General features: G+C 35.7%; 1 protein-coding gene across 11 annotated transcripts in view; it reads right to left on the bottom strand.

The window, feature by feature from the left end:
* Window positions 1-25,899, bottom strand: part of KDM6A (lysine demethylase 6A) — a 274,310-nt gene that overhangs the window by 42,963 nt on the left and 205,448 nt on the right. For 2 of the 11 annotated variants that reach the window (XR_011647989.1, XM_058290960.1), the window contains exons 9-17: window positions 15,591-15,684; window positions 12,802-12,928; window positions 8,753-8,851; window positions 8,395-8,614; window positions 7,679-7,813; window positions 7,068-7,223; window positions 6,420-6,515; window positions 5,368-5,469; window positions 4,341-4,736 (exon numbers count right to left, since the gene is read on the bottom strand). Coding sequence is in view for 8 of the 11 variants with exons in the window: in XM_058290960.1 (XP_058146943.1) it covers window positions 4,341-4,736; window positions 5,368-5,469; window positions 6,420-6,515; window positions 7,068-7,223; window positions 7,679-7,813; window positions 8,395-8,614; window positions 8,753-8,851; window positions 12,802-12,928; window positions 15,591-15,684 (1,425 nt within the window). In the remaining 3 variants the exon portion in view is untranslated. The remainder of the gene's footprint in view (window positions 1-4,340; window positions 4,737-5,367; window positions 5,470-6,419; window positions 6,516-7,067; window positions 7,224-7,678; window positions 7,814-8,394; window positions 8,615-8,752; window positions 8,852-12,801; window positions 12,929-15,590; window positions 15,685-25,899) is intronic. The other 9 variants (XR_011647990.1, XM_058290964.2, XR_011647991.1 and 6 more) reach the window with 7 other exon arrangements.

The following is a 25,899-nucleotide window of genomic DNA, read 5'->3' as shown; positions in this document are numbered from 1 at the left end:
TAATAATTTAATATTTTTTCAAGTATTATAATTTTGAAACATCAAAACCAGTAACTTGGGAGCAGATGTGGCTCAAACAGTTGAGCGCCTACTTCCCACACCGGAGGTCCTGGATTTGATCCCTGGTGCCTCCTTAAAACAAACAAAAAAAACAAACAACAAGTAAAATAAATGAAAGAACCAACTCAGAGGAGCCGATGTGGCTCAGTGGTTGAGCGCTGGCTTCCCACATATGAGGGTCCTGGGCTCATTCCCCGGCCCTGGTACCATAAAAACAAAACAAAACAAAAACAGTAACTAACATGAGGGTCATAATATTATAATTATATATTCACATATTTTAAACTTACATTCCTAATAATAAATGGAACCCTCCAACCCCAGACAAAATTTTAGAATTGTTGTATTTTGAGTTGAGAATTTCTTCAGCTTTTAGGTGAAATTTAATTTGTCAGTAATAAGCTATAAAGGAATAAAACTTTAGCTGATAACAATATATATATACCCTAAATGCTATATTTAATCATCTAGTTAAAACCAGCTAGCAAGCCCCAAAAATCAATTTTTAAAGGTGAAAATCTTAAACTAATGTTTCTACTTAAGAAATGTTATCTGTCTAAAAACTAGATAGATTAAAAGTTGATACATATCAATGAGCATGCAAAGAAGTACAATTTGAGTTTAAATGATTAAGCAACTAAAAGTTCAATTGTAGTACTTAAAAGATAAAATTTGTTAAGTTATATGAAACTTTTCATTACGTAAAAATATTGCATCTTATAAGCATATCAATATTTAAAACACCATCCCAGAGTCTGGGTGAGTCAAAAGTTCATTTATCATCAAATATTTACTCACAGGTTAATTATTTAACAAATATAGATAATAACATGCAGACAAATGACAAAGTAACCATTTTATTATATCTTTTCTATCTGCAAACCAAGGTATTTTAAGCTATAAATTCTTCAAAGTGCTTGCTGAACTCAATCAACCACTGATTCATGTAATTTTACTTTCATTTCTTAAGAGCAAGTTCTAAATAAACTGTAAATTAAATTACAAAACTGTAACGTAAATTAATGCAGATCTCTATTTCTTCCCATCCTCAAAAGCCAAAGGGAGATACACCACATCTATCAACGGTCTAATTTTCATTACAACTTGAGAAAAATATTGACTAGGTCTGTGTAAGACAGTATCAAAAAAGCCTCTTATGTACTTAAGTTTAATACTAGATAGAGGTAAAGGCTCCCCAGCAGTAGAGATCATGCAGCAACTTTATTTTGGAAACTTCTGGCCTAGGATCAGTTCAACAGCATTTTTTAGACAACTTTCTCTTTTCATTACCTAAAATGAAGAAGCTCTACCATCACTGGCCTTGAGGGGCCTGTGAAGGAAATGATGTGTGGTGGGGTAGGGCTCCCCTGCCATTTAGTATTTATAGTCATGTACAGAGGTCTAGTGGCTTGCCAACTGAGGGTTCTTCACTAGAATTATGTTTTATAAGGATAGCAAATTCCCAAAAGAGGTTTAAGAGTATTTATTGAAAATATCAGAAACTAAGGGAAGCAGGATTAGATAATGGTAAAGAATAAGAAAATATCAGAAAGAACCATACTTTACAATCATAACAAAGGCTTTTCATCTATTAACTGCCCATTATACTATAGCACTAACAGGCATTTTAACAAAAATCTCATGTTATTTTTTAAATAATTCTTTAATGTTTAGACACCAAAACCTAAAAATTCCATCCTCTCTCACCTACACTAGCAATGGTCCTCTCTTTCTTGTGTCAATTGCTCGCTCTAGACTGAATCTTTCCCATTCATTGTCACTGTTATTTCTACCATCTTAAATTTAAAAATAAAACAACCCTTAATCCCACTTCTTCAGCAACCACCCTGTTTCTCTCTTTCCCTTTTATCCTATGGTCTACGGGAATGGCACCCTTTGTGTTATGCTCTGAGTATCCTACATGACTATATGTCTGCACTGGAACTGTTTATATTTGCTGCTTTCAATTTCTCTCCTCCCATTTTATCTTGAAGCAAATTGCAATTAAGCTCTTGCCCCCACCAAGCCACTGAAATCAATCTTATCCAAAAGGTTGGAAAATTTTTTCTGCAAAGGATCAGATAATAAATATTTTATTAGGCTTTGTGGGCCATACAGTCTCTGCCACATTCATCTTTTTTATTTTCTTTCTTATAACCATTTAAACAGCAAAAATCATTCTTGGTTTGCAGGCTGTAAAAGAAACAGTTTGTGGGGTAGATCTGGCTGTACAACATAGTTTCTTGATTCTGCAACATCAACAAATTCCTTAGCTGGTCAATTTCCAGATCTGACCTTACTGGACCCATCAGTATTATTTGATACATATTTTGATAATGCCTTCCTCCTTGAAAAACTTTCTTCACTTAGCTTCCAGGACATCACTCACATTCTCCCGTATCTCCTCCTACCTCACAGGTCACTCCTCTTCTAGTTGTCTTTATTAGTTATTCAATTTCCTGAACTATTAATTGGAATGCTCCAAGGCTAAGTCAAGTTCTCTTCTTTTCTCTATTCTCACCCTTTGATGATCTCATCCAATCTCATCCATCCTTCTAGTCAGTCAGGGTAGTTTGACTCCTTTCTCACACTCCAGGTCCATAAAACCTAATCTTGTTGATATTACCATCAAAATATACCCAAAAGCTGACCACTTCTATTGCTACCACTCTAGGTCAAGCCACTACATTCTTTCAACCTGGTTTACAGTAGTAATCTCTAAATTGCTCATGCCATTTCCATTTTTGCCATCCAGAGTACCAGAGGGGATATCCAGTATAAAAACTAAGCCAGATCATGTCACTCCTCAATTCAAGCCCCTCCCATAGTTTCCCATTTAACTCAGAGTAAAATTCAATGTTCTTACAAAAAACATGATTTAGCCACCTGCTTCCACTTGGAACACATATACCTCTTTTCTTAGCCCTTGCTTGCCCTGTATAGCCATGCTTGTCACTGGTTTTCCTCAAATATATGAAGCTCACTCCTGCCTTAGGGCTCATTTTTCATTGCTGCTCCCAAGACATGAAACACTCATCACAAATATCCTCAAGGCTCACTCCTGTAACTCCTTCAGGTCTTCAAATGTCATCTTTTGTTCAAGTGTTCCCTGACTTTCCTATTTTTGATTACTAATTATACTAATATATATATATATATATATAATACTAATACACTTTATTCCCTAGCACTAATTGTATCATTGTCTAATATTCCATATGTATTGTGATTTGTTTATTGTCTATATACCTACACCAAGAAATTTTTGTGTGCATTCTTTGCTGATATATCACCAGAGCCTTGAATAGGACATGGACTAGTAGATGCTCAGTATTTCTTTAAGAATGAATAAGAATGAATAATCAGTTTCGAACAGAGATGGTCCTACCAATGATAGTATTGCAAGAATAAACTTAAAAGCCTTAAAAAAATAACATCTCCGTTTTATCAGTAACATAAGGCTAATAAAAAATAAACCAAATATTTTTATAGCAGATTAATGAAAATACAATTTGGCAAAACGTTTTAAGAATATATATATTTTTAAATGCTGACTCTGTGACCCTTCAGGTCTCCGTCTTAGCACCCAGCCATGGAAACAATCCAAAATACAGAAAAAACTATGCACAGAAATATTCAGAAGCAAAAACTTAGAAATTAAATGTCTAAGAATAATGTAATAATTGTGTAAATTATGGCAAATATCTTTGATAAAAGTAATGTTTATGAAATCTATTCCTTTTCCAAAACCTTAAACAGCTTCACTTTGCCTTCAAGACAAATTAGGCTCATCCTTACCTCCTTCAGTTTTCTTCCACTCTTCATAATCTGTACCAGGTACACTTTATTGGCCCTCTCACTTTCCAAATTCTCTTATTTTTGGAGACTATAATATCTTGTTTATGTGCCTACCTGGGTACTCTGATAGCACTTAGATAGGTAATAACAGCAGAAATGAACTAAGCAACAGTTATGTACTTATGATACCATCATAAATTAACAGTGGATTTTGGGTAATTTCAGGATTTATTTTCTTCTTCCTTTGTAGATTTGCCAGATTCATTCTCTCTTTCTCTCTCTCTGGGTGTGGAAATTTTAAAATGGAAAAGAAAATACACTCATATCCATATATACTGAAAAACAATGCAGTAATATTGTACAACTGATAAAAATTCTTAGAAGAAAAGCTTCTCAAACTTTCATTTCTTCTCTCAAAATGCACAAAACCAAATAAAGACTATTATGTGAGAAGCCAATAAAGCAGCTAGTCTTTCTATTACCTGAGTGGAGTTAGATAGTTGGTTTTTCCACGGCTCCTCTGCGCTGCTGGTCAGGTTTGTGCGGTTATGAGGTAGAGTGAGTGCGTTTCGCTGCAGGTAAGGCACGTTTCCATTACTTCCACTTCCTGTTATGTGATTATTGCCTATCAAAATAGTGTCTGTACTCCCCAGCGTTCTTGATGTGCTACAGGGAACATGGCCTGCAGAAAAGGGTCCATTGGCCAAAGACTGCCCAGGGCAGGTAGGGCGGACTCCAGGTTGAGGAACGCTAGGCACTCTGGTCAGGGCAAGCTGTGGCTGCTGGCCAGAGACAGAGTTTGTAGGCAGTGATGAGTCAGCTGTTGGCCCGTTAGGAATTCCAGTAGATCGTACCTGTGCAACTCCTGTCTGTCTCATCTAACAAAAACAAATAAAAAGTAAATGCTGTTTTGTATGGTCCACAGGGGACAGAATCAGAATGTGAAGATGTATTATCAGGGCACGTCTGATTTTATCCTAACATTTATTAATCTAAGTTGAAAAATACATGCCAAAAATGTGTATGTCATTTACAGTTAAGCTTCCTGGGTAAAGAAGAAATCTGATTCATTTTAAAGAAAGAGCCCTTTAGTAATGACAAAAGAAAGCAGCTGAAAATTACAGAAAGGGACTCAGAAATATATAGGTCTTTTTCCTATCACAAAATAAGGGATCTCAAAATTCCATTGTTATATTTGTGCAGGTCCTCCAAACTAGAACAAGCCTAAAAAACACTTCCATTTAGGATAGCTTAAGTATTAAATATAAATAAGTCCTTAGCATATAAATAAATTATAAAAGACCAAGTGTTGTGTTCAAAATTAATATTATAGCGGTTTTTCCTAAAAATCTCTGTCCAGTACTACTATTTCAAGAAGCACAGATTAATAAATTCTACCAAATACAGGTAGAAAGTAGAAGTGGACATGAAAATGCTCTAAAATGACATTCTAATCAATAAAAATATTCAAAGTGCTAACAAACTTTAGGAAAAAAATGCTATACACACTTGGTGTTGCTGCATTAAGACAAACTGACTTTCCAGCTGTTCCAGCATCAGTTTCTGTGCTGGATTTAAATTATTTCTATTTGCACGGAGCTGCTCCAAGTGCTAGAAGAAGAAAAAAGGAGAATACAGTCAAAGACAGCATGCTCACTACTCTAAGCAAACTTTCCCTGAAATGACTAGACAAAAACTCAGACTCTTGTCTGGTAAAAGATACTGATTCCTGACCAAAGGCAATCAACTTCAAGATGAAGTCCTTTAAGAAGTCTGAGAAAACTAAGTAAGAACTAAACATGCCTCTGAAGATAAGTTTGCTGTCCTCTGTGTTCTGAAATAAACGAGCATGAAATTCTACTCATTAGTAAAATATTTTTCAGAATTCACTAAAAGCAAGTTTTATGATGAGCATGTTCAAAGCAGAACTGTTTGGAAAGGAAAAGTTTGGGGGAAAATGTGAAATGTCCAAAATTAGGCATATGGCTAAATAAAGGTATGACATCTACATAAAGAATACAATGTAGCCATAAAAGAAGAAGAAAGCTTTTTATATATTGGGAGGAAAAAGTCTGTAAGATACACTGTTAGCTGTATATATATCATTCTACCATTTGCGTAAAAAAAAAAAAAGACAAAAGAACACATGCGAGAAGGGGGTTACATATTTGCTTGAACATGGACAACGTATCTCTGGAAAAACAGAGGGAAAAACGCATAAAGAAACTACTAACACTGGCTGTTGTTAGGAGGGAAACGACTGGTTACAAATGGTTAGAAGGAGACTTTACACTATATACACTACATTCATACTTCTTGCATTTTCAACCACATGAATGCATAAGCTCTTCTAAAAATGTAAGCAAATGCAAAACAAAAGCAAATTATCTCTTTTACTGTGGTAAACATGAGCTCACTTTACTAGTGTGTATATTAATTGAGTTTAATGCAATTTTAAGAATACTTAACTTGAAGAATTAATACTTAAAAAACTTAAAGCTTACTACCTGTACTCCTTGTTAACAGAAGAAAACAATCTGTCAAAAGCATAATTTACATACCTGTAATTTCTGTGGTGTCAAACACCATGAATGAGCTTGTTGCTGTACAGGAGGATGTGACACAGCATGGCCACTACTCCAATTATCAGAAGTATTCTGAGGAAAATTGGTTAAAAAAAAAAATTATTTGGTTAAGTACACAGGAATTAACAATGACTAATAGAAGCCAAATCACTATGAATTGGAATATTTACAAATAAAAAGGATGCTATAACATTGAATTGTTTTAAAAATAATTTAACATGCATATTAATCTTGGAAAATAATAAATTATCAATTCTTTAATAAGCCACCCAAAAAGGCCCACCCCTAAACTATGGCCCAAACAGCTAGCCTAAATACCACACTGTCCACTAGATCCAACAATTAATTTCAGTGTCAGAAAGTGATGATGAAAAGTGTGTTGAGATCTTAATGGCAGGGAGATGAATAAAATGATTTGATGAATGCAAATTTATCCCTATTGTCTATATTTAATATGATACTAAGAGTCTGGGGGCGGGGGGGGGGGGGGGGAGAAAACTCAAACTTTTCACTCTTTGATGTCCACAGATTTAAAATAAAGGACAAGAGATGTTCAAACTGCACAATTTCAGAGCAGTTCGAGCTTTTTTGATTGGGATTTTTTTTTTCCTCTAAAATATATACCTTTGTTGGACTAGATGTTCTTTTCCTCTTGGCAGGACTGGACAGGTCATCTACTTGGCTAGAAGGAATCATGTGTAGTGGCAAGGATTGCTGTGAAATTGGTGTTTGACTGAGGCCTAATACAGGTTCAGTATTTGGATGATGAGGTTTACATGCCTAAGAATCACAGAAGGAAGACAAAAATAGGGTTCTATATATTCTTAATTCATTCCTTCAAATTATAAAACTTTACAAGCTGCATACTTTTCAAAGCTATGTGGACATCATTGATTGCAATTATTAAAAGCCAAACTAAAAGAATCATCAATGGGAGAATGCATACCTTCCTCTGAAAAACTTGATTTTTAAATTAAATTAACCACTGCAGCATTTTTAAAAAAAAGAAATCTCTTTCAGAATCATGAAAATCCACAAAGGTTCTAAGCTGGTACCCCAAAATTTCTTCCCATATCACAGGGAGTTTCATTTTGATCTAGAATCCCTTTGCAATTAAATATAAAGGCTTTTCATTAATAAAAGCCTTCTGTGCTTAGTAAAATAAATTTGACCACTACAGATTGAAAAAGAACCCTTAAAGCTGGGCACCTGCAGAACATAACCCAACTTCTCACCTGCTGTGCTGTGTTCATGGCACCCTGCCTGGAGGTAAGCTCTGCGGGGATTGGTAGGCTCCACGCCTCCTCAATACTAGGAAGTAATTTAGTTTTATTCTGTAGACTACCTTGTGGAAGGTTACACAACTGAGCCTAGGAAAAATTATGTAAAAAGCAAATTTAACACAAGCCTACTTGAGTAAGAGCAAGTCCACTAAATCTTCCTAAATGCTACAGGTAATTGCTGTTGTTTTTTTTTTTTTTTTTTTTTTTTTTAAAGAAAATAGACTCCAAATTTGGGGTTTTAGAAAGACACTAAGTATAAAGAGGGTAACCGGAATATAAACCTTTGTGAGAATCAGAACAAAGCTGAGCTCTGTTTTCATAGTTCTCATAGCTGTCTTCTCATGACACTTCAAGCAAGAGTGAAAGACAGTTTGTGTTCTTTTCTCTAAAATGCTATGACAACTTAAAAATGTAGACAGTACATAGAAAAAAATTATGTAAATTAATATGCATCAACAGTAAATGTGCAAAAGAGCATCTTAAAATACTGTATATCTTACTTAAAATGAAAAGTAAAATAATATTACAAGCTATGGTATGTTTACAAAATATGGAAACAAATTAGACATCAAAACACAGCTAGACAAACTTTCCAGCCACCCTCCCTCCTGCCTGTGTGTCATAGGAAAACATGTGCTTTATAAAAACTTCTATTTAAAAATTTTTACCTGTAAATACTTAATTCGTGCTGCAAGTGCAGAGGTATTACTACAACTTTTGCTTCTTGTTGCATTTAAGTAGCATTTAATGGCATCCTGAGGCTGGTTGCAGGATTCATAAAGAGTGCCTAGGTCCATCCAGGCTGCAGCATGGCCATGGTCCAACTGTACAGCACAAATATAGGCCTGTAAAGCATCCATAGGCTGATTTTGCTGTTGATAGAGCACACTGGAAAGAGAAATTAAGAAAAAAAATAATACCACTAAGAATAACTGCTTATTTTCAGTAACAAGTTGTAAACTACAATATCTGAAGCAACTGTCTTTGTGTATCAGTCACAAAACTATTATTTTTGTACACTCTTACCCTATTGAACACCATGTATCTGCACTTGCTTCTGATTTATCAATAGACTGCCTGTAAGAAATAAAGGCATCCTGAACTTTCCCAATACTTGAATAGCACCTGAAAGGGGAGGGAAAAAAATAAAAATCAAGAAAACTCCATTAATACTGAAATTAAGTAATGTTATTTGTTGAAAGGATGTACTATATATCAAAAGCAAAAAAAAAAAAAAACCAAAACACACAAAACCCAAAAAAAAACCAACAAAAAAACCTAATAAACTAATACACTTATGTGTGTACATACATATATTTTATATATGGTAATTAAAATCTACATTGTAATTAGCCTTTTGATAAGCTATTATAGTCTGTTTTACAGGTGCTAAAGCATGCTGCATTTATGAACTCTACAAAAATAATTATGGTACAAATCACTTCAATATTATGATGATATCTGAACGTATAGAACATAAATACACACCATACACTAGTTTGAGCTTTGGTTTCCTTTACAGTAAAAGTATACAGTCAAAACCAAATAGAGTAAAAAACAAATAAAAACACTCTTTGTTAGTAAGACTTGCTAAAATGGATTTCAATTCTCCTTTCTGAAATAACACTAACAGGAATACTTCTTTCATAAAAAATAGAAACTAAACTACACTTAATATCAAATTAACTATTAAAAATAGTATAAAACAGGGTAAGTGCAATATTTCACTGACTAGTAAAGGTAGCAAGGTAGAATAAATTTTCAAGGACCTGCCATCTTCTTAACGCAGATGTAGCTAACAGATACAAAGACCAGCAGCTGAAATGATAAACTCAGAAATTACCTTCTTAGCACTTGGCATTAAGGAAAAAAGAAAAGACAAAAACAAAAATATAGTCCCTGTTTTTAAGATGCTCACAGTTTAGTCTTGGAGGGAAGGCACATTATTATGAACGTCATGATACAGTATCAAATAACTAGCAGGGAAAATAACTGGTCTGAAAGCTTAGGGTAGAAAGAGACCACAATAGATGTATATTATTTAGATCAGTGAATTCCCAACTGCCTACCAGTATATGGCAATTTTGCCAAGCAAACAAAATAGAAAAACAGAAACATATACATATAATGTTATTCTGTGAAACTAATAAATGTAATTTACTTATTTAGGAATATCGTTGGCTGACAGTAAAGGACACAATTTTGTAAAAATGTCTACCACCCTAGCACACTAATTGGAGCCTCATAATTATTTGAAATTTTACTGATTCATGTAATCCTAAAGTCTGACTCTGAGAAGATGAGAAAAGGCATTTTAAATGGGTTTGAAGAATATGAACAAAAACTAAGGCAGTGACAGTAGAGAATCCAGCCCAAAACTGAACTGAAGTTTGTTTTTCTAACAAAGAATATAGCATGATGAAAGCACTTTATAGAACATTAACGTGCTAACAATGTGTAGGGTAGTCTGAAAGGAAACTGAATCATGGACAGGCATAAAGAGCTCTGGCAGCAAAACTCACTGGTTAAACAGGTCAGAACTGGGGTGGAAGGAATGGAAGTGGCAAGGAAGAAAAAAAAAAAGATGGGAGAAAGAATAAACCAAAAGACTCATAAAGTCTTGGTGACTGATTAGATATTTGAAAGGGAGTGGTGTTGCTACAGCTCAAGTTTTTAAGCCTGAATAAATATATAGGGGGAAAAAACAGTAATAGCATTAGCAGAAATAAAAAGGCAATGGTTTGGGAAAGAACATGGTGAATGTGGATTAAAGTATGCTGATTTTGATGTGAAGTGGGGATAACAATATTTAGAAAGGATTAGGTAAAGCAAAGGAAAGACGGTCCTAGAGTTTAAAATACTTTGAGTTAGAAATTTAGATTTGGAATTCATCCACCTACAAAGGAGAGGTAGAGATAAGCATAAGGAATCACTGATCTTGTGGGTTGGGCAATTAAGAAATGTCAGTGACTGAGTCAGAGAAAAAAGTTTCAAAGAGCACATTCTGTTTTATGAGGGAAGAATTCAGGAGTAGTCCGTAACAATGTCAGAGACAGACACTAGAGAGAAAGGGAATGCATGCTAACAGATAGTAGAAAACATGGTTGTAGGAACATTGTAGGAATGCATGCTAACAGATAGTAGAAAACATGGTTGTAGGAACACAAAGTGAAAGAAAGAAGCCAATGTGCCCAAATACAAATGTCTCAGTCCAATCACCAAACACTTTTCCTCTAATAAAACTTATCTAGGTTCCTCTGATACAGCTTTGTGTAATAGAAAAAAGATTGAGTGAATGTGGGATCTAGTCCCTACTCTGATACAAATACTTATGTGCCCTTAGACAAAACACTTTACTTCTCTGGACTAATTTTCTACATCTGTAAAATGACAGGGTTGAGAGGGTGAACTAGATGACCTACTCAGTCCCTCAGAGTTCTACCATTATATGGTTTTGTGATAACACAGTCAATAACTGGTACTAGTATATACCACTACCACACTGCAATTTCACTTGAAACATACACATGCCAAATGATAAGCAACTTCATTCTTTAACAGAGACCTGAATGCAGACTCAAGTAATAAAAAGTCACAGAAATATTAAGCCATCAAATCCCACGGTTTCTTACTGACACTTGAACTCTTCATTCAGAGCTTCAATAACTTCCAAAATATAATTTATTTCTAAAATTGATTTTTATTATATGGATTAGTAGCAACATGCTAGAAAGCATTAAGAGTAAGAAAAATTAAATTTTTTTTTCAAAGCCTAAAATACACAGAATTTTATTTGGAAAATGTATCCAAAAAGGTTAAAATAAAATGAAGCTCAATGGTTTTAAAAAATAAAATCAGTTAAACTTGGAAAAAACTAGAATACTGCTGTCCTCACTTAAGCTGGAAATTATAGCATTAATAAAATGGTAAGTTTAGAAATGTTTCATTATATATTAACTTTATATACCTAGAATTATAAAACAAAAAAAAAAAAAATTTATGTTAAAAAGGCATCCATACTATTGTACTGTATTAAACTAACAACCTTTATCCTAGATTAAAAGGAAAATATTTTCCAGCACATATTCCTTTTAATTTATATTAAAATAAATTTTCATATATAAACTTAAAACTAAAGGCAATGACTAGGCACCCCCTACTTCCCGGTACTAGGCCGGACTCCTTTACAGTCAATGCATGAAGACTCATACTGTGTGACATTAATAGTAATGACTGTGGCTAGCTCCAAACATAAATGCTGTTGGTTCATTTATTCCATTTACTGAGCAGCCATTTTACTATGCAAGAAGATAGAACAATAAGATCTAGTTCCTGCTTCCAGAAAATTTTAGTGGAAGAGAAAGACAAAGTCTGGATTCTCAATCTTTACAAGCCTGAGGATAAGATAAAAAAATCCCTGACCAAAATAAGTACCTTTTCGGTCAACACTTATGGTAAATTATTTAGTTAACCAAATACTTTTTAAAGAAGGAAACATCTTCATACTACTCTCTCTCAAACAAATGTATTTTTCTAAATGAAAGGGAAAAGTGAACCTGTACAAAAAACTAAAACTAAATATGACTACATGGTACACTCACTCAAAATTTTCCTATGCAAAAGAAGAATGCACAAAGCTTACAGTTAAAACAAAATAGTATAATTTTAAAAGAAATTATAAAACTGAAGCCTTTAGAATGGAAAGGTAACTAAACCTAGGGTTTTTCAACCTCATACTGCTGACATTTTGAGTTAGATAATTCCTTGTTGTGGGGGTTATACTGGACAGTGCAGGATATTTACCAGCAACTCTGGCCTCTACCCACCAGATGCCAGTAGCACTCCCTCCAGCTGTGACAACTAAAATGTCTCCAGACACTGTGAAATGTTCTGGGGTGGGAAGTGGGGGGGAGGAGTGTGTATTTTTCAACTTTGAGGAATTTTTGTTATAATGCATTTAAAAAGGGAAAATGCACACATCACGTTATAAGTAAATAACCTAACATTTTTAGATCATAAATCAAATCTCTTAGATAGAATGAACAAAGGTAAAACATAAGTCTGATAAATCTTACCTTCCCAGGAAATACCAGGACTGGCCAGAATTAGGATCTGCCTCCAATGACTTTTGGAGATACTGAATAGCATAGCTTTCCTTGGTGGCTTTATCTCCCAGGAGATCCACAGTGTGATGCATCCAACCTAAAATAAAGATTAACGATAACAAATAAAAATACTCTTTTCAGTCAATTTATTCATTTAGTTTGGAATACATATTCCCAAAATTTAAAACTGCTAATTCTGGCCATAAGAAAGGCTGCTTCTCAAAAGAAGGCACAAAGCAATCAATAACTCTTGTTCAAGAGAAATTCAAACTACTTTAAGCACTGTCTGGACACTTAGTAGATTACGAACCATAGATCCTTATTTGATAGTTCGTATTTGAAAAAATTTCCAAGTTATGAAACAAAGAATAAAAGATGTTAAATCTTAATTACTTGTATGTGTAAATAGTAAATGCACTTTAAAGGTTTACAAGAGAGTTTAATAATTTAATAATTTCCAAAGACTTAACATATGATTAATATAATCAATGACAGTTCAGATTAAAACACACACACAACTCTATGGATTGGCACTGGTGTCATATATTCACACCCTATAAAAACTATAAAGCATTTAACAATTAAAAAAAATACAAGGTTATAAGAAAAATAGTTCAAATGGAGCAAATAAGAATTATAGAGAGTGGGTACCACAATTGTTTAATAAACACATTTAGAACTAAAGGCTACATAATCAGTCAAAACATTGGATTACGGAGTACCAAATTTTAAATTTTCAAGCCAAACAGGAGTAATTTGTTTTTTGTTTTTTAAAAAAAGATTAATTTATCCCCACCACCTGTGCTTCCTGTCCGCTCTCTGTGTCCATTCACTGCACATTCTTCTAGGTCTGCTTGTCTTCTCTTCTCATCTTCTCTTTAGGAGGCACCAGGAACCCATTCCAACATGGGAGAGAGGCATCCAATAGCTTAAGCCATCTCAGTTCCCCAGTTTGCTGTGTCTCTCATTGTCTTCCTCTGTATCTCTTTTTTGTTGCATTATCTGGTTTTATCAGTTCGTGGCGTGGGCCAGCTCTCCTGGGCCAGCTCTCTGTGGCATAGGCCAGGTCTGCCTTCACCAGGAGGCCCCAGGAACCAAACCTGGGATCCCCCATATGGTAGAGAGGAGCCCAATCACTTAAACCAAATCTGCTTCCCAGGAGTAATTTGGTGTAATTCACCAGAGAATCGTATTTCAGTTGTGGATCATTTCAAGTATATAAAATTAGCCCTGTTCTTTTGTATAGTCCACAGTATGTATAATATTTAAGGAATCATTTCTTCATTTATTATAGTTGCTTGCCCAAAAATATATTTTAAGGGGATTCAGTTATTATGTATTATGGAATTGTAAGCCCATCACACATTTAGTATCTTTCCTGTTCCTCCCCTATCTCTCATGCTATCAACTAATAAGAACAGGATCTAGAGTAAATGGCTCCAAAAGCAGCTGCTTAAGCAGCACTGACAAACAAGCAAATAGGAAGGCTTGATGTGCAGGCATAAATTAGACTCAAAAAAGTATTTTTCTTTAAAAAACCATTAGAATTTACTTATATACTCTGAAATATGGTAAGCCACTGCAAAAAAAGATTATTCAGACACAGCTAAAACAAAGTATTTCAAACCATTTCTTAAATGTAAAAGGTGCATGCATTTTTGCCAGACATTCTTCAGTGGAACCAAAGTACATGAAAACTTAAAAATTAGAAATAGGGAGGGGGAAAAACCAGTTTGTATTCAAACATTAGCTGAATAACCTGTCAATTACATAGGTATCAATTTGTTCTATTAAGAATTAACATGAAATCTTTTTTTACTATACTATACTAATAAATGTTTAATTTAAAGATAGAAATTCATGTTCCTCAAACTACATATGGTTCATTTAAAACAAATGCTTCAAAACTTTCATAATTTTCAAAAGTATGGATAACTCAAGTAAAATTCTAACCAAAGATTAAATTAAAAAATAAAACTAAAAATAAAGATTTCACATGAAGGCAATGAGGGCTTATTTTGTATTAATACTCACATGATATATATTAATATCATGAAGATAAATAATTTCTAAGCTAAAATAATTTTAAAATTGTATTAAAAATAGTCACATTATGGAAACATACATATTACTACAACAATGGTTAAAAATTAAAAATAAGTTATTTCCCTAGACCAAAAACAAACAGAAGCTGAAAAAAACAATCCAAATACCAAATATTGACAAGAAACATGACTCAGTAACAAAGCAATAGAATTAAATGTTGGGGATCTCCTTGACTACCTTCTTGATGATAGTGGATATACTCACTCCAGAGGGCTACATCCCCTCATCCTCAACATGAGAACAGAAATGCATGCTTACAGAAACTATAGTGTTAGAAATTCTATAATTTCTAGATAAAATATTTCTATTAGTATTATCAATAAAGCTATGAAAGCAAGCTCAGCAACCACTGAATTACTAGGCAAATAAGTTAACTTCATAGAGTGCTAAGTATATGCACATAAAGAAGTATTCAATTCCCCTTCCCCACATACAAGGGAATAATTTTGAAAATTTAAAAAGACCAGTTACACTAGTGAATTGTATTAAGATGGCCATGCTTGGCAGAGGGTAGAAATATGTTGGGCTTAGATTAATTCTATCAACTCTTAGCAAAGAAAAGAAAGAACACATAAGCCACATGTGTCACTCCTGGGATATAATAAACATAGAGAAGCACTTACAATATACAAAATGCATATACTATTACATACCTAACTGTTGTAAGATAGTTGCTTTTACTTGTGCAGAAAGATTTTCTGTTTGCAAAAGTTGTTCATAAGCTTCCTTTGCAGAATGATACTTCCTCTAAAGAAAAGGACAGATTTAGAGAAAAATAAGATAATACTTAACTATAAATACCCATGATTCTAACATTGCATGGATGATGCTAATTTAAATTCATTTTTCAAAAAATAGACAACTAAAAAATAGAAAGAAATAATTTCAAAGAACTAGCTTGTATATCAAGATTTACACAGTACTTAGGCTTTAGCACATTTTAAAAAACTGAAAGAAAAAAGTATTAAATCTATTAACAAAAATTTAACACTAGGCAGCTTTGGGTATAGCCCGTATTTCAGAGTACCTGACACCAGTACAATTAACAATCAATATAACAAAGTATCGTTAAAACATGACCTTTAAAGCATATGTCAAAAACCATTAAAAAAAATCACCTCAACCTATTGAATAACTTAAATGATCTCAACTTTATTTAATAACATAATTGAAGCTAGAAAGTATTCTACCACGAAATGTATAATCCATCTGCTGCCTAGAAAAACTTCCTAAATTCCCAAGCAAAGCAACGTAACAATAGAACATTTACCAAAAACATTTTACAAAATCTAAGTACAAAAGCAGTTATTCTTCCCCCCAAAATACTAATATAACTGAAATTCATTATTGCTACAGCCATAAATTTAAAAAAACTCCTCCAAAACAAAAGGAAAAAACAAAAGAAAACTTCATAAATATCACCTTTAAAATATATTTGGCAGAACAAGGGATTGAAGTAGCTTCTATTTGTACTACTACTAGAACATAGCTGCCTTATATAACAATCTTTTTCAAATAAGACTGGACAGAAATACAAAACTAACTGTATAAACCTGAGGAAAATCACATAAACTGATTTAACATTGAGAAAACAGAGGTATAAAATTTATGGTGGGAAGCAGATGTGGCTCAAGAGACAGGGCTTCTGTCTATCACACAGGAGGGCCCGGGTTCGATCCCTGGGCTTCCTGGTGAAAAAGAAGAGAAAGCATGCCTGTGTGGCAATCCAGTGCCCACATGGTGAGCCACTGCCCACATGATGAGCCAGTGCCCACACAGTAAGCCAGTGCCTACATGGCAAGCTGAGTGCCCGCGTGATGAGCCAGTGCCACACAAGTGAGTCGCATAGCAAGATGATGGCATAACAAAAAGAGAGACAAAGGGGAGAGTCAAAGTAAAGTGCAGCAGAAACCAGGAGCTGAGGTGGTGCGGCTAACAGGGAACCTCTCTCCACATCAGAGGTCCCCAGGATCGAATCCTGGTGAATCCTAGAGGAGAAAAATGAGAAGAAGACAACCAAAAGAGATATAGATACAGAAGATCATACAGCAAATGGATACAGACAGCAAAAACAGCAGGGCAGGGGAAGGGAAAAGGAGGGAAAATAAATCTTAAAAAAACATTATGGTGTTTTTGCCACGTGAAATTATTTTTTTTATGGTCAAACTGATCAATCTTTCTTTGTATTGCCTCTGAATTTTAAGAGGCATAATTATAGTCTTTCTCTACACTGAGGTTGAAGAGTTGTTCATAATATTTCCTTCAAGTAATTATACAATTTCACTTTTTTACATTTCAACCCTAAACCATTTGTTGTTTGTGCTGGTTGGAGTCCTTTGTGGCCCTCAGAAAATATCTTCTTATACTAACCCATTCCTGTGCATGTAAACCAAATCTATGTGGGACATTTTGGGTAGACTCAGGGACATTTCTGATTACACTGCTTCAGTTAAGGGCCTCTGATTAGATTGCAGGACCCAGGGTCTTAATCCTTTCACTGGAGTCTATTTTATAAATGGAGACACAGAGAAGGAGAGCTGCCATTTTACCCTGCCATGTGAGAGAGGGATCCAGGATCACCTGCAGCCTTGAGGCTGAGAGAGAGGGTCCCAAAGAACTGGATATGAGTGGACCACCATTACGCCCTGCCAATGTGCTTGACCATCCACAGCTGGGCTCCAAGAGAAGGCATTTCTTCGATTTGGACATATTCACAGCCTCAGAACTGTAGATTTTACTCTAATAAATTCTCATTATAAAAGCCAACTTATTTCTGGTATTTCGCATTGGCAACTGTTAGCAAACTAAAAGAGTTTGTTCTTACAAATGTTGTCAGTTATGGACCTAACTTTACCTTTTTCCAAATCACTACCTAGCTGTCCCAGAACAATTCATTAAAAAAATCCATCTTAGCTCCAGAAAGTTAAGATATCACCTCTACCATACATAGAATTTCTATATTTACTTGGGTCTGTTTCTGGGTTTTTCATGCTCTTCTGCTTGTCTATTTGTCTAGACACATGCAAATACAACACATTTAATTATACAGGGTTTACTGTATATTTTACTATCTGGTAAAGTACACACACACACACCAGTGCTTTCCTGGTTATCCATGCATGCTTTTCCATACCAGCTTAGTATTAACTTGTTTAATTCCTGACAAAAAAGCTTACTGATTCATTTTTTTGTCTTTAAGAAACATTTAAAAGTTTTCTTCATATGGGTTTGCACATTTACGTTTCTTATTCTTATTCCTAATTTGCTGATGCTGTAAATGAGATTTTTCTCTAACATTATGCTGTCTGATTGTTATTGAAGGCAATTAATTTCTAAATATTATCTATGCCTCTAATTGATTTCCTTTTCTAACTGGATTGGCTAAATACTGTATGATAAAATGAAGAAGAGAAATAGAGATAGTGGGCCTCTTTCCTTCCTCCTGGATCTTAGTGGAAATGCCATATTTTATTTATTTTATCATGATGAAGAAAATAACCCCCAATTCCTATTTTTAAGAGCGTTTATATTGGGCATGGGTGCTGAATTTGCCAAAGGACTTTTCATAATCTATGGTGATAATGACTTAATTTTTCCTTTATTTCTATTATTGGTTTACTGATGGATTTTCTAGTATTCAACCAACCTTGCATTCCTAGAATGAATTCCACATGGTCACGGTAGGTTATTTCCTTAATGACATAATGGATTCTACTTTCCAATAACCTTGTATTCCCAGAATGATTCCCACATGGTCATGGTATGTTATTTCCTTAATGACATAATGGACTCTACTTCCTAATAATTTATTATTTTTATACCAATTTTCATGACTGATATTGGTTCTTTGTATTGTCTTTATCAGGTTCTGTTATCAATATTACACTTGCTTCAAAAAGGAATTAGAGAAAATTTTAAAAAGGGAATTAGACTATTGTGCACAATGTTGCAACACTGTGAATATAATTAACACTTAATTACATACTTGAAACTGGTTAAAATGGGAAATTTTGGGCTGTGTATAATTACTATAGTAAAGTTATTTTAGATCCAGAAAGATGGTGGCAGAGTAAGGAACTCCTATAGAGTTAGCTCCTGCTACAGGGCAGTTAGTAATCAACCAGAGTTATCTAAAGCACCTGGTATGGGGGCTTCAGGAGACCAGAAGAGCATCCTGCAACATCCTTGAAAGAATGGAAGGAGGAGACTGCTCATCTGCACAAAAGATTTGTAAGTAGAGCATTCCATGTCCTGAAGGCCAGTGCCCATCCTCCACTGGAGGCACAAGCTGCCTCAGGAGCTATTTAGCAGCTGGAATTGGAAGCTCCACTTTCCAAAAAACCCAGGAGGAAGAGAAGGTTGGATACGAACTTCAACTACTGATTAGTACATTCGGTGGGCTGAAGTATAATTCTAAGAACAGCTAAAGTTTGAACTTGTCCAAGTCAGAAAAAGGATGGTAGCTACAATCTTAACTCCCCACCTGGCTGGAGGGGAATCAGGGTGGACTGAAAATAACAGTGTAGGTAGGGACCAGCTTCTTTCCATCCAGATCAGATTGCAGCTCTAGCATAAGCCCCAGCCCCACCTCCAGCAGGGAGGAAGCTGGGGGGACCAGCGCCAGCCTCTCTGGGAAAATACAGGCCACACTGCAGAGGCTAGTGATCATTCTACTCTGGCAGCACAAGCCGCCTCAGGAGCTACTGTGGCTGGAATTGGAAGCTCCGTTTTCCAAAAACAGGGGAGGAAGATACAGTTGGCCACCAATTTCAGGTACTGATTAGTAAATTCGGCTGGCTAAAGTATAGTCCTAAGAAAAGCTATAACTTGAAACTGTCCAAGGTGGCAAGAGGCTGGTAGCTGCGATTTTGACACTGCCCCCAGCATGAGGGGAAGCCGGGCAGACTGCAAATCACAGTGATGATAGAGATGGGTTTCTTTTCACTCATACAGGCTTGCAGGTATAGCCTAGGCTTCAGCCCCAGGGAGGGCTAAAGGAAACTGGCAGGGAGGAAGCTGGTGGGCCCTGCACCAGCCTATCCAAGTAACTTTAAGTACATTTGGCTGGCACAGACTAAATAACCGGAAGTCTACCAGGGGAACCGCAGTCATCTTAGACCCACCCTGCATAGACTGCTGTCCACACCTGCAGCTCCATATCTGCCCCAGACACGGGAGAAAGAAGCGTGAAGCTTCACCAGTCTCTCAAGGCATCTACAATATAGGCCTGCATGACTTGGATTATTCCACATAGCTGTGGCTCTGTCCCTACCCCTGGCAAAGGAGAAAGTTGGGAGAAACTTCACTGATCCCTGGGGCAGTGAAGACAGCTTAAACCTTCGTAACTTACAGCATCAATTACAACCTTGGCTCCTACTACACGATAAGAGAGAGAGAAAGGGCAGGAAGCCTAACCTAAAGAGAAAAAAACTACACCCAGAATAAATATTCTAGTAAGCCAGATGCCAGGACAGCAACAAAAAATTACAATCCATGCCAAGAAATAGGAAAATATAGCCCAGTAAAAGGAACAAGATAAGCCTGCAGATGACATAGAAGAGTTGAGACAGTTAATCATAGATGTTCAAACAAATCTCAATGAATTCAATAACATGCCTAAAGAGAATGATGATATTAAGATGACACTGGATGAATGCAAAGAAGAATTTGAAAGGATACACAGAAAAACAGCAGATCTTACGGGAATGAAAGGTGCAATAAATGAGATTAAAAACACATTGGAATCATTTAATAGCAGATTTGAGGCAGAAGAAAGGACTGGTGAGCTTGAAGAAATGGCCTCTGAAAGCAAACATACAAAAGAACAGATGAAGAATGGGAAAAATTGAACAAGGTCTCAGGGAACTAAACAGAACTAAACGTATGTTTCATGGGTGTCCCAAAAGGAGACAAGAAAGGAGCAGACGGAATATTTGAAGAAATAATGGTAGAAAATTTCCCAACCCTATTGAAAGACATAGATATCCATTTCCAAGAAGTAAAACATACTACCATCTGAATAAATCCTAATAGACCAACTCCGAGACACATACTCATCAGAATGTCAACAAAGACAAAGAGAGAATTCTGAAAGAAGCAAGAGAAAAGCAATACATAAACAATATAAGGGGTACCCAGTAAGATTATGTGCTGATTTCTCACCAGAAACCATGGGGGCAAGAAGACAGTAGTATGATATATTTAAGATACTGTAAAAGAAACACTTCCAAACAAATATCTTGTATCTGGCAAGATTGTCTTTCAAAAATGAAGGTGAGTTTAGAATATTCACAGATAAACAGAAACTGAGAGAGCTTGTAACTAAGAGACCAGATTTGCAGGAAATACTAAAGGGTGTGCTAAGACTTGAAAAGAAAAGACAGGAGAGAGAGGCCTGGAAAAGAGTCTAGAAATGAAGATTATACCAATAAAAGTAACTAAAAGAGTGGTGAAAATAAAATATGGCAGCTAAAACCCAAATATTCAGGAATAAACTTAACCAACACTGTAAAGCACTTGTATTCAGAAAACAACAACTCAATGTTAAAAGAAATTAAAAAAGGCCTAAATAACTGGAAGAACATTCCATGCTCAGATTGGAAGACTAAATACCATCAAGATGTCAATTCTACTCAAATTGATATACAGATTCAATGCAATCCCGATAAAAATTCCACCAGCATTTTTTAAATAAATGGAAAACACAATTATCAAATTTATTCGGAAGGGTAAGGGTCCTGAATAGCCAGAAACATCTTAAAAAGGAAAAGTGAAACTGGAGGACTGCCACTTTCAGATTCTAAATCATATTATCTAGGTACAGTGGTAAAAACAGCATGGTACTGGCATAAAGACAGACACATAGACCAATGGAACCAAACTGATGGTTCAAAAACAGACCCTTACATGTACGGTCAAGGGATTTTTAACTAGCCTGTCAAACCCACCCAGCTCAGGCAGAACAGTCCATTCCACAAATGATGAAGAGAGAACTGGATATCCATTTAAAAAAAAGAAGGAAATAGGACCCCTATCTCACACCTTATCCAAAAATTAACTCAAAATGAATCAAAAACCTAAATATTAGGCCAGTCTCGAAGCCAAACTCAGCATGTAAATGCAATGCCTTCCCCCCAGCGCGGGACATGACACCCGGGGATGAGCCTCCCTGGCAACGAGGGACCACTATCAACTACCAACTGATGATGCAACTGGAAAATGACCTTATACGGAGGGTTCAATGCGGATCAGCAGAATATCCATGTCTACATAAAATACCATGACTTTAAGATGCTGTTTGACCTAAAGTAAGGGGGAAATGGAAAGGAGAAATGAGTTTATATGGCTACGAGTTTCTAAAAAAGAGTCTGGAGGCTGGCAGAGGGTTTGCCCTCATGCACAACTGAGCAGAGTCAGAGAGACAGATAAAGCAGATACAACCCCCAGATATTGGTTCCTTTGAGGGCTAAAGAGACCCATGGGAGTTATGGTCATGGCCGATGGGGTTAACTACCAGGGCAGATGGCCCCTCTTTGGAAATGGTGTCTATGTGTGATGAATCTGGACTCAGATGGAATCTCCCTTCATAAGACTTTCATGCTAATGTGCTGGAGGTGCAGTTAATGTTGGGGTTTAAGATATATTTAGGGGATTTGAATCTCTGGACTGACAATGTGATAGCCAGATCCTGAGCCTCAACAGACTCCAGCACCTACAATCTGATTTATTGGACTTACCACACTCAGCTAAGATGGAGTTGAAGAAGGACAACCACCACACCATGGAGCCTAGAGTGATTACAACTGAAAATGGGAGGATTGCATCCAGCATCCAGGTGGAATCTGACCCTCCTCTTGACACAGAGGTGCAATGGACACAACCAATCCAATGTCCACATAGAAGAGGTGGCATTGGATTGGGAAAAGTGGACATAATGGACAAAGGGTATGGGGAAAGGCAGGAAGAGATGAGAGGTGGAGGCGTCTTTGGGACATGGAGCTGCCCTGGATGGTGCTTCAGAGGTAATCACCGGACATTGTAAATCCTCACAGGGCCCACTTGATGGAATGGAGGAGAGTATGGGCCATGATGTGAACCAATGTATATGAGGTGCAGAGGTGCCCAAGGATGTACTTACCAAATCCAATGGATGTGTCATGATGATGGGAACGAGTGTTGTTGGGGGGGGGGGAGGGGGGGGGAGAGGGGGGGGGGTGGGGTTGAATGGGACCTCACATATATATTTTTAATGTAATATTATTACAAAGTCAATAAAAAATTAAAAAATTAAAAAAAAAAAAAACAAACATATATAACATTAAAAAAAAAAAAAAAAACCTAAATATTAAAGAACCATAAAACTTCTAGAAGAAAATGTAGGAAAATATCTTCAAGACCTAGTGGTAGGTGGTAGATTCTTAAAGGAAATAACAGGAGGACTGAGATGGACTACTGATATGTAAGGTACATAAAGTTTTAATTAGCTTTACTGTAAAATTGTGAGAATGTAGAGTTGATGGTAACACATTATAGTGAGTAACAATTGGTTTCTAAATGGGAATATGGCTGGAAATGGTAGTCTAGGGATGTAAATGCCAAATGACAGGATGCTAGAAAATAATCTAGGGGCTAAATAGCACAGTAAACCCAGAGGTGGATGAGAACTGTGTTTGATGGTACAGATGCAAGAGGGTCCTTCGTTAGCTAGAGCAAATGTACATCAGTATTGCGGGGTGGTGGGAATGTGGAAAAGCATGGGAAAAATAAAACTGGAGTGACACATGGACTGTGGTCAGCAGTAATAACGTAATATTCTTGCATCTATCTCAAAGATGCACTATGTTGATAATGGGGGAGTATGGAAAATGTGTCCCAAATGTACACTATGGAATTGGTAATAATCGGATATCTCATAATCTGTAACAAACATTCCACCACAGTGTGGTGTTTTGATAGAGGGGTGTTATTTGGGAATCCTTCACATGTGCACGATTGTTTTGCAAGTTTATAACTTCTGTCATAAAAATATATTTAAAAAATAATAGGGTGAGTTGGGGGAAAAATACACCAAATGTAAGATTAGGATTATAATTAGTAGTAAGATTTTTACAATATTCTTTCATAATTAGTAAAAAATGTCTCCAACAATGCAAGGTGTTGGTGGAGGGTTGATGTATGGGACCCCTGTATGATGTTATGCATGTTTGATTTGTAAGTTTACAACTTTTACTATACACTTAATTGTTTATGTATGTTCATATACAAATGATATAAAAATAATAATAGGGTGGGTTGGGGAAAAAACACTTTGGTTAGTAGTAATAGTTTGAGGATGCTCTTTAATCATTAGTTAAAAATGTTTAATAACAATGCAAGGTATTGGTAGTAGGGTGAGGTATGAGAGCCCTGTATGATGTTATATAAGTTGACAACTATTACTCTACACTTATTGTTTATGTATGTACATGAATGAGTGATATGCTTCAATAAGTTTTTAAGTAAGTTATTTTAAAAAGGAATTAGGGGGTCTAAGCCTCCTTTCAGTATAGAGGTGGAGCGGACATCACCATCCCAAGGACCACGGGATGGATGAATAAAATATGGACTGGAGTGGACTTACTTTTATTCTACTATAGAACTATTGTGACTAGTAATGGAGGAAATTGTAGCATTCATCTGGAGAAAGTGGCCACGGTAGTTGCTCAGGGCAGGGAGAGGGAAGAAGAGATGTGATATGGGGGCACTTTTGGGACTTGGAGTTGTCCTAAATGATATTGCAGGGACAGATGCTGGACATTATATATCCTGCCATAACCCACTGAATGGAGTGGGGGAAAGTGTAAACTATAATCCACGAGGTACAGCAGTGCTCCAAAATGTATTCACCAAATGCAACAAATGTGCCACAATGATGAAAGAGGTTGTTGATATGGGGGGGAGAGGGGGGAAGGGGAGGGTGTGGGTTATGTGGGAACCTTTTATATTTTTTAATGTAACATTTTTCGTGATCTATGTAGCTTCAAAACAATACAATTAAAAAAAAAAGGAATTAGGGAGCTTTTTTCATTTCCAATGCTCTAGAATAATCCATAGAGCACTGAAACAGTGTGGTGTTTAAGGGTTTGGGATGGTCTTAAAACAATCTAGGCATGGTTTTTCTATATACTACTACTTAGTAATGTTCTCTAACATTCTTTTATGGAATTAACATTTCTAACTCTGAGGTTACTACGAGTCATCTTGATTTCCCTTGTCCATTTTAATTAATTTCCAAATTTATCTGCATAGAGATCTGTAAGTAGTCTCTTGATATTTTTAATTTCTTATGCTTCCGTGGACATGTTATTGTATATATATGTGTGCTTTTTCCTGCTTCTTCTTGATCAAGCTGGCTAGTGTTTACCTATTTTAATGTTTTTGGAATACCAAGGTTTTGATTTACTACCTTCCTCCTACACTAATTTCTTTAAAAAAAAAAAAACAACTTCAGTTCCTTCCTTTCAATATTGTTCATTTTCCTTATATTGATTTTTGATTTGTTACACTTCCTCACATCAAATCATCCTTGAATTCATGGAATAAATCCTAAATATTCATGATATACTTACCATATATTTAAATAAGAGCTGTATTTTTCTTTATTTAGAATTTTTTGACTTGTACAATATACATAAATGAAACCAGTCTACAATGTTTTGGTAATATAGTAGTGCTTGACAGAAGACAACGTAAAAGAGGAACCTAATAATCCTTAAAAATAAGGTTATTCAAAAGTAGCATTACGTGTGACTATCCCTCAAAAGGGAAGTGTAACCAGCTATAGGTATGGAATATAATACAGCTCTACATATACTGATATAGAATGGTTTTCAAGGTCTGTTAAGTGGAGTGGACGTGATGCAAACAGGTGAGTACCTGCTTTCCACCTGGAAGGCTACAGGTTCGGTTCCTGATGCCTCCTAA

The sequence above is a fragment of the Dasypus novemcinctus genome, chromosome X, assembly GCF_030445035.2.
Source record: "Dasypus novemcinctus isolate mDasNov1 chromosome X, mDasNov1.1.hap2, whole genome shotgun sequence".
NCBI classification, from domain to species: Eukaryota; Metazoa; Chordata; class Mammalia; order Cingulata; family Dasypodidae; genus Dasypus; species Dasypus novemcinctus.
This window is presented reverse-complemented; position numbering and strand designations above follow the sequence as displayed.